General features: G+C 30.7%; 2 protein-coding genes across 4 annotated transcripts; one reads left to right on the plus strand and one right to left on the minus strand.

Moving 5' to 3' along the window:
- Positions 1-1,411: 1,411 nt before the first annotated feature.
- LOC124942476 (transcription factor MYC1-like) lies at positions 1,412-3,314 on the minus strand. Its single transcript, XM_047482994.1, has one exon. It carries the CDS (start codon positions 3,241-3,243, stop codon positions 1,564-1,566), a length of 1,680 nt encoding a protein of 559 aa, XP_047338950.1. The 5' UTR covers positions 3,244-3,314; the 3' UTR covers positions 1,412-1,563.
- Positions 3,315-10,721: 7,407 nt separating this feature from the next.
- On the plus strand, positions 10,722-12,276 carry LOC124941230 (glycine-rich cell wall structural protein-like). 3 transcript variants are annotated; one of them, XM_047481528.1, is made up of 3 exons: positions 10,724-11,742; positions 11,788-11,807; positions 11,853-12,276. In XM_047481528.1, exons 1-3 carry the CDS (start codon positions 10,811-10,813, stop codon positions 12,080-12,082), a joined length of 1,182 nt encoding a protein of 393 aa, XP_047337484.1. In that variant the 5' UTR covers positions 10,724-10,810; the 3' UTR covers positions 12,083-12,276. The 3 variants fall into 3 exon arrangements, with proteins under 3 accessions (XP_047337483.1, XP_047337482.1, XP_047337484.1); XM_047481527.1 differs by having other exon boundaries at positions 10,722-11,807; XM_047481526.1 differs by having other exon boundaries at positions 10,723-12,276.
- Positions 12,277-16,895: the final 4,619 nt, after the last annotated feature.

Consider the following 16,895-nt stretch of genomic DNA (forward strand, 5'->3'; position numbering starts at 1 on the left):
GACCGATCAAACATTGTAAAAAATATGAACAAATACATATATTTGATAATTACTAAATCAAATTTGACATAAATTTGGTTACATACAGCTAATGTTGGAACATCCAGAGAGACGAGACTCTCAAGGCGATGGCGCATCCTTATTGGTTCCGTACCATTAGCACTAATTTCTTCAACTAACTTATGTTCTAAATTATACAAAGCAAGCTCGGTATAATCCTTCTCAAACAATATTTTCTTACCACTCTTTGAATAAGCAATAAGTTTCAAAGGGTAATGAATCTTAAAAGAAGTTGTTGCTGACAGTGTAAACAATCTCCAATGTTCCTTTTTTCCACCATATTCTTTCAGTAAAAACACATCCACAGTTAATGATTCGTAATAACAACTTAACGAAAGACATCCTTCTAAATTATCTAAATATAATCTGTATTGAGGCTCGCGGTACTCCGGCTTTGGATGAGGAAGTATTCTGTATTTCTCCGTCCCAAGATCAAAGGCAACAATCAAGTTTTCCCTTTTCAAATTTGATTTCGCAATTGAGATCCAATGCATAGCTCCACCAACAATGGAATCTCCATAGCTATACATATATATAGGAAATGGTGGAAACTTCTTTACCTTATACCAGGAATTTGATCTCAAACTATAAACCTTAAACTCAACGAACAACTTACCATAAGGTTTTACAATTTTGACTACCTTGTAATCATTATTAGTGTTATCGTAACCAATTCGATAATAACAAGAAATGTTGAATTTGAAAATACAATTAGATTCCTAGGGAAGTTTTATAAACTTTCTAGTTGATGGATTCAATAAGAAGACATCGTCAATGTCACATAAGTTTGACATACAAAGCAAGCCATCACAGGAAGATCTAAATCCATAAATACAAATCCTCCGTAAAGAATGCCAAAATTTCAATGTAATGGGATCCATCTCCACCGGTTGAAGAACATCGCCGTCATGGAGGGAATCAAGATCCACCCGATAGAGATCATAGAAACTTTTTAAGAGGCTAATGTTGCTCTTGGTTTGGACTGATTGGTTCATATGCAATCTGACGAAATAAGAACTACTAATTAGGGAAAGCCAGTATTTAGATAGAGATCTGAATCGGAGCAGACTCTTAATAGGCAGTCGTCAAAGAATCTCGACTATAATCTCATTCGGCAATTCCACCATCTTCTACAGACTGTACAAACAATGCAAGAAGAAAACAAATCATACAAGAACAATTAACTTATATACTAAGAAATATTACCTGAAGAACTGAAGAACCAATGTTAGGAATGGCTTAAGATGATTAGGTTTGGGATTGGATCATTAGAAACCACATAAAAGTAGCTCCAAGAAAGATGGAAAAACTAAAACCCCCATAAAAGTAGCTCCAAAAAAGATCGCTTTTGAACAAGAATAACATAAAATCCAAACTACAATAATACTATATTGGATTGGAGATTTGATTCAATTATGTACATCACTGATTTTCAGACATTAAATTATCAAAATTGACAATTCCAATCATCATATCATAGCTCAAACTACACTATACTAAAAGCTAAACTAATTTAGAAAATAGGGCCTGCTTAAGCAATTCCTGTGTATAGAATCTGCTCCCCATTTTTACAGCTATCCGTTGAAGCATAACCTCATTAACAATCGAGACACTAGCATATTGTACCTCAAGATCCAGTTCTTTAATGGCTGACATAACCCTAGCAGGAGGATGATTCTTCTTCCCACTTTGTACCTGAATCATTGCATCCAATCCACTTACCTTCACATCAATCTCTACATCCGTTAGCTTCAAATTTACCATCTTTAACTCATGGTCGGATTCTTTACTAGCTATTTCTTTCTTCAAAGCCTCAATTTGACTACCCAGTTCATCTTTCATGTAATCTCCATTTTGAAGATTTGATTTAAGCTCGTTTATGTATGAAATTGCATCACCGAGAAGGGATGCTTTATCCATCTTTGATACATTTGGAACAACTGCCCTTAATGCATAGAATTTCTGGTTTAGTTTTTCTCTCCTCTGTCTTTCTGCTTCAACATGATTTAATGGTTCTTCTCTACCGTTCGCCGGCTTTCTTCCCCGTTTCTTTGGCTTCTTTTCCGGCTCTGCAACTTTACTGCTACTTGTTTCTCGAATTACTGATACGTCTAAGTCAGACTGATCGGAATCCACGCCGCCGGTTGTTGTTGAAGAAGGTAAGATCATTGGGGAGGTGAAGGATAGCATTCCTTCATCCGCCGGAAGCAATTTCTTCTTGTTCTTCTCCACCGGAGCAACCATTTGGGTTTGACCGGAAAAACCAGCAAAACTCAAGATCTCACCGGATTTTTCATTTTTGCATTCATTTCTGTCATACCCATTTCCCGAGAAATTCAATTCTTTAGCAGAAACATATGGAATTAGCATTTGATTCTGTGCTTGACCCTGTAATGGGTTTTCAGTACGACCTTCAACAACCATGGATGGTGTTTCATTAAGGTAAATCGTTGATGGGTTGTTGTTTTCTTGATTAATAATCGGATTCGGCCAAGAACCCAAATCAGGGCTATTACAATTAAACAGAAATCTAACCTTATTAATCAAACCCGACGACTGTAAAATCAATTCAGTCGAACCCAATTCAACTACACCATTAAAACAAGGAATACAAACCATACTTTGCAAACCAAATACTTGACCTTGACGAGCTCTCTCACACGAAGATCCAGCAAGTTGTTGAGCTCCAGCAATCCAAACAGCACTCGAATTAATAAACGCCAATCCAACAAGACCATCATCGTTTTCAAATGATTTAGTCATTGAAAGTAAATAAAACCACTCTGTATCCGTCACTTCTTCATCAATAGGTTCATCAGCAGATTCAGATCCACCAGAAATTAATGAATTGAGTTGCAAGAGAACATTTTTCCGGTGCGCCTGTTCTTCCGGCGAAGAAGATGATAAAGATTTCTTTTTTCCTTTATCTTCTTCACCCTTGTAGTATCCATCACACCATCCTAACTCAGATGAAGAAGATTGCCAGAAGATAGCATAGGTCCAGTTTTGACCGGCGCCTTCAATTAAAGCTTGTAGACGTTGCTGAACTGAATCTTGGTTAAGTGTTTTTGGGTTCTCCGGCGAAGGCCAAAAAGTGGTTAGATCTGAAGACATGAAGGTTTCAATTGTGGATAAATTGTCGTCCGACCAGATATTCATCGCCGGCGATCGATATTCTGTCATATTAATACACGTGTGAATGGAGGGATGGTCAAAGAGGAGAGAGAGGCGGCGAAGATAGAATCTTGGAGAAGAGGGAAACGAGTCATTGGGAGAGATAAAGAAGTGAATTTTGATAACATTTGAATTTCATTTCAACTGAATTTCGAAATTTACATGGATTAAATTATTTTGGAGGTCGTTTTATTGTGATTTTTTTATTATTTTTTTTAAAATTATTTAATAAATTCTCAATCAAATCATTATATTTTTATTAAATTTAAATTTTAAATATAAAAAATATATTATAGTTAATGCATGTACAAATATCTCAATCTTTTTTTATCAAATAAATTTTCTTTAAAAAAAATTCTTAGAAAACCCAAATCAAAGGTACTGGTTTTATTGGATAAAAATTAGTTTAAAAAAACTAGTTTGATATTATTTAAAATAATAATAATTTTTTTTAGTATAAATTACCTAATTATCCTTTTTATCATTGGTAAATATTATTTAATAATAAAATTATAAAATTATATTTAGAGGGAAAATTTGATAAAATAATTCTAAAAATGGTCTTAAATGCGTTGGTCAATTGCCCAATTACCACTTTAAAATATTCTAACGAAATTATCCTTGTCGCGTAACGCGAAGGACAGGATCGTCACGCGAAGAGAAAGTCTGTGAAATTATTCACGTCGCGTATCGCGAAGGGCATGATCATTCTGAATTTTTCACATGTTTTTCTTTCGCGAGACGATCCTGCCATTCGCATTATGCGACGGGAGTAATTTCGTCAGAATATTTTGAAGTGGTCATTTGTGCAATTAAATTTATGTGTCGGTAACCCATAACTTTTTTTAAATCATTTGGTCAAATTTTCCATTAGAGGTCATTTAGTATTTTAATTTTGTTTAATAAATATAATAATTTAATTATTAAAAAAATATCATAGTTGGGTTTTGAGTAAATCTTTAAATAAGTCATATGAAGTAAATTCTAAATAGTTTCATAACATAACTTATCATTTTAATTGAGAAAGAGTTTATTAATTAGGGTTGAATATTAATTAATTCAATACCAAAAAAATCAACAAATTTGTTATTATATGTTTTTATTATTTTTTTTAGGATGATTGCAATTCTAAACAAAAAATAATAAAATGTAAGAATTTAGTAGAAAAATTAGAATTGAGAAGGTTCTATGAAATTTGTGAGAATTGGACAAAAGGAGTAAAAAAAAAAATTGGAAACATTCTGATAATCTAGACGACACGTCAACGTCGGACTTCAAAGTAGCAGACACATACGACAAAAATAATTTTGAAAAAAGTATAATTAATCACCTTTTAATTTCTTTTTTAATTAAAGCCTAATTTACAGTTTAAACCCCCTATTAAATTCTTACTATTAGCTTACTCATTTACAAAAATGTATATTTTTTTTCCTATAATTCATTTTAAAACCTAAATTCACACTCAATAACTGATTTTGATAACAAAATATACAATCAAACCGTTAATTTTAGTTTTAAAAATTTGAAATCTGGATTTTAGTTTATCAGCTCAATTTTAAACTCAACTGTGCTTTTTTGAAAAATATTTATGGCGAGCTCAATATATATTTAATTTTTTTTTGGATAGATTACAAAATTAGACATATGGAATATGAACAATATTAGAGATATTCTCATAAATCTTATATTAATGAGGCATATGCAATATGTTAGTGAATGATGGAAAATGAATATTCTGTTACTTTATGGGAATGAAAGCATAACTAATTTTAAGAGTAAGTGCAAGTGGACAAGATGATTATTCCTAAAACTAGGGGGTGATTTTAAAATAGGTTTTAGGTGTGCTTCATCACATTCGGAATTTTATTTTATAAAAGTAACGTTAATCTTTTCGTTTTATACATATATTTTTTCTTAAGTTCATCTCAAATATTTTTCAAGTCATCCCAACTTTAATTTTTAGATCACTTACTTTTACTAGAGTTGATCAAATTTGAGTTTAAGCAGGAGACTATGTGGGTGTCATGCTAATTTTACTTTAATTAAAAAAAATTTGTGATAATGGTAAAGAAATCATTTTTACAAAGTTGTAAAAGTTAGATTTTTAGGATTAAGGTGGCGAGGTAAATTAGATGTCTTTGACAATATGAAAAAAGGCTTATGATTGATTCTACTCATATTTGAAAACACACTTATTGACAAACATTGTAGAATTTGTCGATGTTAGAGGAAATTATTTTTGTAACAAATAATTGTATTTAATTAGTGTAAAAAGTGTTCCAATAATTTTTTTAAGAAATGATGAATTGTCGCAAATAAAATAATGAAAAAACATTCAATATGAAATTATTTTGAATTACTTATTATTAAAAAGTAAAAAATACAATAAGATATTATGATTGAATATAAAATATGATATAATTAGCATACAAGTATACAACATAAACAATTTGTATATTGCATCATCAATATCTATATTCATCAGTTAGATTACTGAAAATAAAGCTAGACATAAAACAATTTTTTAGCGATAATAATTTTTTATAGGGATATAACTATCATAAAAAAAACTATGGACATTAAGAACATCACAATTATCGAAGATAAACTTCGAGTCTTTCTCCAAATCTTCTTTCACAATTTAAAACTCCAAATCTTCTTTCACAATTTAAAACTCCAAATCTTCTTTCACAATTTAGAACTCTAAACCTTCTCATTGTATTATTTAAGAGAAGAAAATGCTTGGACAACTTATTATTATTATTAAAACTTATTTTAAAAAATAAATTGTTTCATTGTTTTATGCCCTCCCACATGTTTTGTTTTGTCCTTTAGTATAAATATATAATAAAAAAAATTGTATCTTTTAATTTGTGATGTTTGTGGGGACCTGGTATGTGACAAATAACAATTGACATACACACATAATTATACTATTAAAAATTAATGAGCACATTTTGCTTGAAAACTAAGTTCATATTAATATTTATTATTACTAGCTATCAACTTGTAAGGGCATGGGGACCATTAATTAATTAATATATAAATATATGCATCCTCTTCCTGATTTATTTATATTATCTTTAATATTTTATATCATCACCTGTATATAATACACTATTATTATAAGTAACATTGCCCATATTTATGAAAATGTAAGTTATTTTAAAGGCATACAAAATTAAAAAGTCAACCATAGAAGGGATTCAAACTTGCACTATAATATGAGTTTTTTTCTATTCTTTTCTATATATATTAGAAATTATAATGGTAGTTTAGAAGAGAAAAAAAAAAGATACAAATTTTCCTAATATTTAGTTGAGTATATATAAAAGTGAAAGCCTTTTTTTAAATAGGGCAGAAATTAGTTAATTTTGCTTTTATGGAAGAAATGGGATCATGGGAGTGACTTGGTTTGAAAATGATGTTTTCCCTTCAATCAATTTCACTCACAAACATGGACCATTAGCCTAATTCTAGATTGTTGTTTTTAAAAGATTTTTTTTCAAAATAATATTCGTCGGTGAGTATAATGCAAAATTCATGTAGGGCGGCCAAATTATTGGAATAACATATTAACTCAATCCTAATAATTAAAGCATGTCTTAATAACCCTTAATAATTTTAAATCCATTGTAAAAACTAATTTAATCTAAAACCCGAGACTAGGGCCTTGTTTGATCTTGTGGTTTTTGGGGTTTTACCCAGATTTTATCCAAAATCCCAACAATCATTTCAACCATCACTTCATCAATCTTATCTCTCTTTTTATCCATCAAATACCAAAATTATCCAAATTATTTAATTATTTTCTAAATAATCTCTAGAAATAATTAAGGGCATTTTGGTCTTTCAATAAGAAAAAACTAGTTTTTTTTAAATTTCATCAAACTAGGTTTTTTAGGATAAAACCCAGTAAAAATCCAAAAAACCAAAGATCAAACGAGCTCTAGATAGAGCGTGTGTAGGTTTCGATATATAAGTTCTAAACAAAATCGACCAACTCATTTTTAATCTAAATAATTATGGCCCAATTATTATATGGGATTCGAACGTTGGGTCATTTCGTTTATTTGACATGACATTTTATTTTTTTAATTATATGACACTTGACAATTTTTTTTTATAAAAGAAGTTAAAATATTTGCAAGCCCTCTATTCAGTTCCTCTCCTCCCCAACAAAAACTCGTCCTCTTCATCTTCTCCAAGTCATTTTATTTTAACTTAGTTAGATACATATTCAAATGCATTGGTGGTTTATCCGTCGAGTATAGATTATGACCCGAACAAAAGCCAATTAGCGTTGTACTTGTTCCAACTTCTATTCTCTATCGATGTTTAGCTTTATATTATAGTCTTTTCTGTTCTTCTTATTTGCATTTGAGAATGTTTTCATATATGATGAGAATTTCAAATTTATATTCATCCCCAAAATGTTTTAGTAAAAAGATGAGAAGAAAATGACTTGAAGAAGATATGAGGAGTAAGAGATTTTGTCGGCAATGAGAGGAGATGAAGTGAGGAAGGCCTTGTAATTTTATTTTTCTAAATCTCTTATAAAAATGTCAAATGATATAATTTTTAAAAAAAAATGACAAGTCAAATAAAAGAAACTGACCAAATGTTCGTCTAGTAAAATGTCCAAAAACCAAAAAGTAGTAAAGAAATATATGACTCAAATCAAAAGTCGAGCCTATATGGTAAAACTCTCAAAGTTCAAGGAACATCCAAGTTCAAGCCCAATAAGATAGTTGGGGCAAATAATTATTTAAATATACATTTATTGTTGGGAAATAATAGTGAAAAAGGTTAACAAATTCTCATATTTTGTCAATCTCTAAAATTAAAAATCAATAATACATATACATAAGTTTTATAATTGCTCACCAAATAGTTTAGATATAAATTGTTTGTAGTTAATTGATAACACTGTTTAATTATAATAAATTAGATTGTTTAATGTATAAACTTGAAAATGTTACTAAATTTATTATTAAAGCTTTTTACTTTTTATTTTTGTAAGAAAAAGTAAATAAATATCTGAATTAACCGAACATATTAGGATTAAACGAACCATTTGAATGTAAGGTCATTTATGGATATTGGATTTAATATAACCAAATTAATTTTTGTATACAAATTTTGTTGAAAAATTCAAACCAAATCGACCCACCACAACTATATAAGGACACATGAGTTCAATTTTTGTGACCATTTAAAAAAGAAAGATTTGTTTTAAAGAAAGGAGATGAAATTTGTGAATTTGTGTTAATTTTAACTTATTATACATATTTCAATATATGGAATTAATTTCTTTTCCTAGCTAAATGTTGTTTAACTGCCTAAAGGAGCATTTATTTTTAATTGACATGTAGCAAAAAAAAAAATCAAAACCTTAAAAGACTTGTATCCTAGGTGATAATAGTTTTGAAAACAAATATTAATTATACCCTACATATATTGAGAAATAATGCAAATGCATCACTTGAAGGCAGTTATTAGGGCTGCTTGCTTTTTAATATTGTAATTAGATATTAATGAATATTTTTGAAAACTACATATATTGCAAAATCACTATTTATGTTCTAATGATGAAAAACCTTAAGCGAGATGGAATAGTCAAACTCCACTAATTATATATCTAGCTAGATATAGAAACAAAGTCATCACATTCCATTTATATATATATATATATATATATATATATATATATATATATATATATATATTAATGAAAAATCAAATATTCTAACCTTTGGAATGATTTTATCAATTACAAATATTTTAAATTAAAGTAATTGTCTAACAATAGGGAAATCCTTATCATTTTCTAAACTAAAAAAAACTACTCAATTATTATTTTGGGGGCAAATTTGAGTCATTTTTATTATTATTAGAAAGTTTTAACTTTGAATTATATTATATAAAGTTATAACATCGCAATTTGAATAAATTGAGTTTCTGTCCGAAATGAACAAAACGTTCATTTTCTTGTTTTGAAGTATTATTTTATTTTTATAAATTAATTTGTCACGTGTATAAATATAAAGATATTTACATATGTTTCGAATGTGTTTTTCTTAAATCGAATATTTTTTCGAGATTTACGCATTCTAAATCGAAACTCGTTTGAAACTTTGAATGTTAAAAAAATGTTTGATTTGAAAAAAATAAAAAGAAATGATTTAATTTTTTTTTTATCAAACTTCAAAGACATAACTTTGTGCACAATATACCATTTTAGACATATTTGATTTGCAAATTAAGTATTTTTTAGATCACATAAACAGTTGAATGCGGTTTGTATGCTTTAAAATGTTTGATGAGTAGAAATAGTTAGAAAATTTGTAAAAAAAAGAGTTAATAAATTCTTGTACAAATTGGTAAATTAATTTTAAAAATGATAAGTTAAAATAAGAATATAAACATTTGTTCAATTGAGACAAAACACCACATGACTAAAATCGTGATATTTTGAGTCCTATTTAATAAAAACAACTCAAGTTAGAGTATAAGATGGTAATTAGACATATCCCTCTTTTACATTAGCGTCAACTAGAGTTGAATATTCCAATGGCTAGCCTTCTTGAGAGGTTCTAAGTTCGAACCCGTTAGATGACACATTTTACGCTTAGTTAAATGGTAAAGTGTTTGCAGACAATTTGCTTAACCCCTTTGTGATCATATTTTTAATTTATACGAAGGGGCCATAAGTGTAGGATTTCATTCTAGCTAGTTCTCTTTTAATTAAAAATAATAATAATGGAACAAAGAAATATTAATCATACATTCTCATAACACTTATTTGAGTACATAAAAATGTTCTCTATTGAAATTCATATTGTTGTTGCTGCCATGAAAACCACTCAAGTGTCTTGTTTAAAAACTTGTGTTACATTTATTTATGTGGACGATAATTTAAATAAGTGCATAATTTGATTAAAAATAATATAACCACTCAAGTATCTTGTTTAAAAACTTGTGTTGCATTTATATATGTGGACGATAATTTAAATTAGTGCATAATTTGATTAAAATAATATGATCACTCAAGTCTTTTGTTTAAAAACTTGTGTTGCATTTATTTATGTGGACGACAATTTAAGTAAGTGCATAATTTGATTAAATAATACAAAACATTCCTTTATCATATTCCGAAAAGAGATTGTACAGTTCTAACCTAACCCTAACTAGTGACTGATTAGAAGTTAGATAAGTATGAAATTTTGTGGGTGACAGCAAGAACACACTATTTGTTAGTATGAAATGGAAACTAACATTAAGAGATATAGATGGAGAGAATATACAGCGCCCATCCAAGCTTAGAATTAAGCATGCAGCACTCTGAATGGTTAATGGTGAAAGTTCAATTCCATGATGATGATTTTATATATGGTGGTGGGGACTCAATCCCAACTTCCTTCCTTTACTGCATGTGCCTTCCCGCCCTCATCAACTATCCATGCCCATTGCCCAACCACTCTCTTATCTTTAGACGCGCTTTGCATTCTCTTGTTCGATCATTTCTTTCATAAAACCCACCTTCATCGATTCTATATAAAGAGGCCGTTATTGCATGAGGGTTTTAGAAGTGGAAGTTTTATCATTACTCAAGATGGCTAAATACAAACTTCCTACACTTCTTTTCTTTGTTTTGTTGGGTGTGGGTGTGTGCTTTGCAAGTAGAGTGCTCCTCACACTCGAAGGAGTCCAAGGATATGGCGGTAGTGGTGGTGTTGGGGGAGGTTATGGAAGTGTTGGTGGTGGTGGTGGTGTTGGTACTGGAGGGTATGGTGGTGGAGGCGGATCAGGAGGAGGCTCAGGCGGTGGTTATGGTGGTGGAGGAGGCTCGGCCGGTGGTGTTGGTGGATATGGTGGTGGAGTAGGCTCGGGAGGTGGTAGTGGATATGCAGCCGGAGGAGAACATGGTGTTGTTGGTGGTGGATATGGTGGTGGAGTAGGGTCGGGAGGTGGTAGTGGATATGCAACCGGAGGAGAGCATGGTGGTGTTGTTGGTGGATATGGTGGTGGAGTAGGGTCAGGAGGTGGTGGTGGATACGGAGCTGGAGGAGAGCATGGTGGTGGTTATGGAGGTGGAGTAGGTTCGGGAAGTGGTGGTGGATATGGAGGCGCGGGAGGGGAGCATGGTGGTGGGTATGGTGGTGGAGTAGGTTCAGGAGGTGGTGGTGGATATGGAGGCGCCGGAGGGGAGCATGGTGGTGGTGTTGGGTATGGAAGTGGTAATGGTGGTGGTGGTGGATATGGAGGTGGTGGAGTACATGATGGTGGTTATGGAGGTGGACATGGGAATGGGGGTGGTAGTGGAGGAGGAGGAGGAGGGGGTATTGTTGGTGGTGGTGGTGAGCATGGTGGTGGGTATGGAAGTGGAGGTGGCAGTGGTGAAGGAGGTGGAGTTGGATATGGTGGACAAGGTGGTAGTATAGGAAGTGGTGGTGGTGGTGGTGGGACTGGTTATGGTTCGGGTGGTGCTCAAGGTGGTGGATATGGAGGAGGAGGAGCAGGAGGGGGTAGTGGAGCCGGAGGTGGTTATGTTTCGGGTGGAGCTCAAGGTGGTGGATATGGAGGAGGAGGATCGGGTGGGGGTAGTGGAACCGGAGGTGGTTATGGTTTGGGTGGTGAACATGGTAATTACTATGGTGTTGGGGGAGGAAATGGTGGAGGTAGTGGGGGAGGTTATGGTGGTGTGGCTGGAGGAGGGTATGGTGGTGGTGGTGGTTCTGGCAGCGGTTATGGTGGCGGCGGTGGTGGTGGCGGTGATCATGGAGTTGGATATGGAGGAGGGACCGGTGGTGGTGAAGGTGGAGGACATGGTGGCTATGTTCCTTGAAATGGTGAACCCTAATCTTGGTGCTAGCTCATATATAATATATATTTATTATGATGACTAATTAATTATTAAGATATATAGCGCCAATTGTTTAATATAAATAAGATTAATTAAATTGTTGTATGGTGCGATTATAATTAATGATAGCCAATTGAGGAAGGATTGGTGAATTAATGCAAGTGTTTGAGTTTCTCTTATATATATTTCATCAAGCCTAGATGTTTTCTTTATTGGTTATTTGTCATATTTCTTTTCTTAATTAATTAATTAATTAATTAATTAATTAATTGTAGTTTATATTAATTTCCTTAACATCTTTACGGCCCACACCCTATAAGAATGGCCGAGTATAGAGCTTAAACTTCAGAACCAGCCCAAACCATTTTCGGCCCACACCCTATAAGAATGGCCGAGTATAGAGCTTAAACTTCAGAACCAGCCCAAACCATTTTCCAAGGCCCACAAAAAGTTCTTATTTTTTATTTTTTTTTTAAACTAAGTAACAAAATAATAATTCGGATTTTAAATAGAAAATAAATGAAATCACATGATTGCTTGGCAGACATGCTATAGATATGCTCTTAAAGGAAGCTTATATTAATTATTTTTATTTTTTTTTTAAATAAAGGAGAACTAGCGACACCACAGTAATGACTCTCCACACCCTTCTCTTAAACTTAAAGTGTTTATAGTGTTTATAGATAAAATTAAACCCGTGATTTTTTTGTTTTAAACCGACTCTTACCACGACTATCTTGATGAGTAAGCTTATAGTAATTTATAACAACGATGACTACGATAATAAGAAAAATACTTAAAGTCTAAAGATAAAATCATTGACACAACCTTCTTAGGTTTGATATTTGGATTTTTATTTTTTATTTTTTAAGAATTTTTACCTAAAATTAACCTGATCTATCTGTTTAATCACTTTTTTATATATTAAAATATCAAAATTACCCTTTATTAACTCAAAATTTATAAAAATATAAATAAGGATGTATTAGTATATTAACCCCCAAGAAACTAATTTTTCTAAAAGATCTATCAAACAGTTTTTTTTTTTAAATAGATAAAACCCAAAAGATCACTTCCTCAAACAAGCTTCAAGGTTATGAATTTTTTTCTAGATGATTCATATTTAAGTTTTTGCATCTAATTAACTTATACAACTCATGTTATAGTTTGTATTATTTTTTTTGTTTTTTTTTAGTTTGTTTTTGCTCGTGATTAATTAAGATGAATTTCGCGTTGAAAACTCGTTTAGCACAATAGTAGAATGATTAGTGAAAGAACAATAGGTTATGATTTTTTTTCTAGATGATTCATATTCAAGTTTTTGCACCTAATTAACTTATACAACTCATGTTGTTTGATTTTGCTCGTGATTAATTAAGATGAATTTCACGTTGAAAACTCGTTTAGCACAATAGTAGAGTGATTAGTGAAAGAACAAAAAGTTGTGGATTCATGATTTCATTATATTAAAAAAAGATAAAAGTGTAAACAATCTTTGAAGATTGTAAATTTGTAATGGTCCATTAAAGATGTCCCTATTAAAGAGATATAGAAAGATAGAGTGGGGGATGAACATAGATAAAAGATAAGCATGGAGTTATAAAAAGCTGCCAATTTGATTGCACGGAAAGCAAGGGCAGGCGTGTGCATTAATAACTCTTCTTTGGCTTCATATAACATAAAATTATTAAATTACCAATGTATGTAGAATTCAAAATATTCCCTATTCATAACAAGTGAAAATTCAAATATTCCAAAATGTTATGAGCTCCAACTCCCGACGTTACTAGTATGATCTCACAATCATGACTCCAAACTCGACCTCAATTTGTTTTTTAGATTTGAGATTAAGATTTGATCCGTCTTAATCTCGTTTTCTGATTATTGATAAGAATTAAGAACCACTTATTATAAATAATCTAGGTAAGCTATAGAGTGGTTTAGGAAGCAACACGTTGGGTAAAAATTTGAAGTACAAAATAGAGTTAGGCCAAATGGGAAGATGACAACTTCACGAGGAGGAAAGCTTTCCATGTCATGAAATGATGCAAATCTCTGCACCTTCCCTCTCCACATGTATCAAATACATGGCCCTTCCTTTCTTTTCACCTCTGTATCTACAAATATTATTCACTTTTCTTTCTTATACATGGCCCCATCATATTTGGTTGTGTCTCCTTACTTAGGTAGCTGTTATATCTAATATCTACTTTTATTAATGTAGATTCTAAGTCTATAAATCTCTATACTTTTCAAGATTCTAGTTAGGTTTTGGTTGAAAGCTTAAAAACGATATGACAAAAGGTTCTCAACCAGGGGTGGATTTACCTTATAGGTTATTTGGGTTATAGCCGGGTGACCCAAAATAGTTTATATTTATATAATTAAGTGTGACCTAAGTAAATTTTGCATAGATCATATCATTGTAGTTGTAAAAATTTTGTGACTTTTTTAGTTCGGATAGATTCCAAATCATAACTTCATCTTGTTTTTAAAAGTTTAAGGAGTCGTGTTATAATATAAGAAGTTAGAATTAAAGATCTATGGTGCCACATGTACGATAGAAAACAAATGATGAAAACTTCATTGTCAATCCATGATAAACTCAATTGGATGTTGTCTAGTGAAATGAATATGATCTTATTTTATGTTGTTTTTAAATAAATAAAAAATAATAATTTTTGTATTTAAAATTTAGAAAATAAAATAGGAATATTTTAATATTTTTATTGATAAATTTATCATTAATTTGATGGTTGAAACTTGAAAGGATATGTATTGTGATAAAAAAAAATTATTATACAAAATTAAGCAAGTTCTAGGCTATATATTGATAAATATACTAATATACAATTATTTATGATATAAAATAAAATAATTTACCCCCACAAGGTAACTTATTGTCAAGTGGTTTGAACTTTGAACTAAAAGTCCTAATCATAAATTTATATTTTATTCTCATTAGAGAGGTTGAAGTCCTATTCAAATTTAAATTTTGGAACCTTAAAATAGTAAAATCAAAAATTAATAATATAAACTAAGATATAAATAGTTAATATATTATAATATGGAAATAAGAGATTTAAAAGGAGATAAAAAAAAGTTATATATAATATATTTAATATTAAAAGAGAAAAAAAATAAAAAATAAGATTAATACTATAATACTATTAAATATTAAAAAATTGAGGTCCTATAAAGTTGGAGATAAAGTTGGAGGTTAGTTTATCGTCCTAATTAAAAAAGCACCAAATTATAACAAGAGGTCATAAATCATAATGGTGATTTTTTCATGGGTCAAATTATAACAAGAGGTCATAAATCATAATGGTGATTTTTTCATGGGTTAGTCAAATTGTATGAGAGTTAAACACAATGACGGATTCAGAAATTAAAGATGAGTACTGGATTTAATTTATTTGATAGAAGATTAGGAATGAAATAGATGGATCAATATATGTTCTTTTTCATATTTGTAATAATTATATAAATAAATTATAAAAAAAAAATAGAGGGTTATGTCACATTTTTAACGTAAAAAATGTAAAATAAAATATTTTGGTATTTTGTGCGAGATAGACATGAGACTACATCAGCTAGGGATGACAATGGGTAATCGTATCGATATTCGTGGATACCCAATGGTCAGGTTCAGGTATTTTAAATCGGGTTTAGGTTCGGGTGTGGGAAAGGGAAGAAGGTACTCGATCCGGGTACAGAGTCGAGGATTGAAAGTATGCGAAACTCAAACCTGATACCCAATATATTAATGGGAAGAATGTCAATTTTACACACCAAGTTGTAAGAAGGTGTCAAATTTACTTATTAAGTATCAAAATTTCATTTATATGTATTAACTTGTCAAAAAGTGTCAAATATATTTAAAATAACAGAAATGTTAAACGGAGTTAAAATTGTTTCCACATGTAATATCCACATATTTTTTTATTTTTTTAAATTGACATCACTTTAATTATTTTTTATTCAAACAAAACATTAAAATCTTTTCTTATTTATTTTCTCTCTCTTTACCCTCACAACTTACCATTTTCTTTAAATATTTCTCTCTTCATTTCTCCATCTATGAGTAATTTTATTATTAATAATAATATTTAATTGATTAATTATAAAAATTGTTCTAAAAAGTAACTAAGTTATTAAGACTTCGCCAAAGCGCTGACAATTTAGGATTCGACCAACAAAGACTTCACCAGAACATTGACAATTTAGGATTCGATCGATGATAGTGTAAAGTTTAATTGAGAAAAACTTGAATTTGGGGTTATGTCTGGGAGCTGATAAAGTTTAACAAGGTGAGTATTATGAAAACTAAAATTAAAACAAGTCGGTTAAGGGAGATTTTACCTTGATTCGGCATTGTCCGCTAATGGCGATAATGATTTAGGGTCCGACTAATGAAGATTTTGGCCACAACGTCTATGATTTAGGAATCGGCCAACAAAAACTTCAACCAACGACGATGACTGTTTAAATTAGGGAGCACTCGGAGGTTAGAAGAAGATAAAAATCCGAAAGACTTTGGTTAATCAAAGAGAGGAAAGTTAGAAAAAAAAATGGAGAGTTGTGGAGGGATGAGAGAGAAAGTAAAAATAAGTTTTGTTTGAATGGAAAAATAATTAAAAATAATGTCAATTTAAAAAATAAAATAGGTGGATATTAAATGTGGCCAAATTTTTGATGCCATTTAATATTTCTGTTATTTTAAACATATTTGACATTTTTTTACAAGTTCATACATATAAATAAAATTTTGATACTTAATAAGTAAATTTGA

The sequence above is a fragment of the Impatiens glandulifera genome, chromosome 6 (genome assembly GCF_907164915.1).
Source record: "Impatiens glandulifera chromosome 6, dImpGla2.1, whole genome shotgun sequence".
NCBI lineage: Eukaryota > Viridiplantae > Streptophyta > Magnoliopsida > Ericales > Balsaminaceae > Impatiens > Impatiens glandulifera.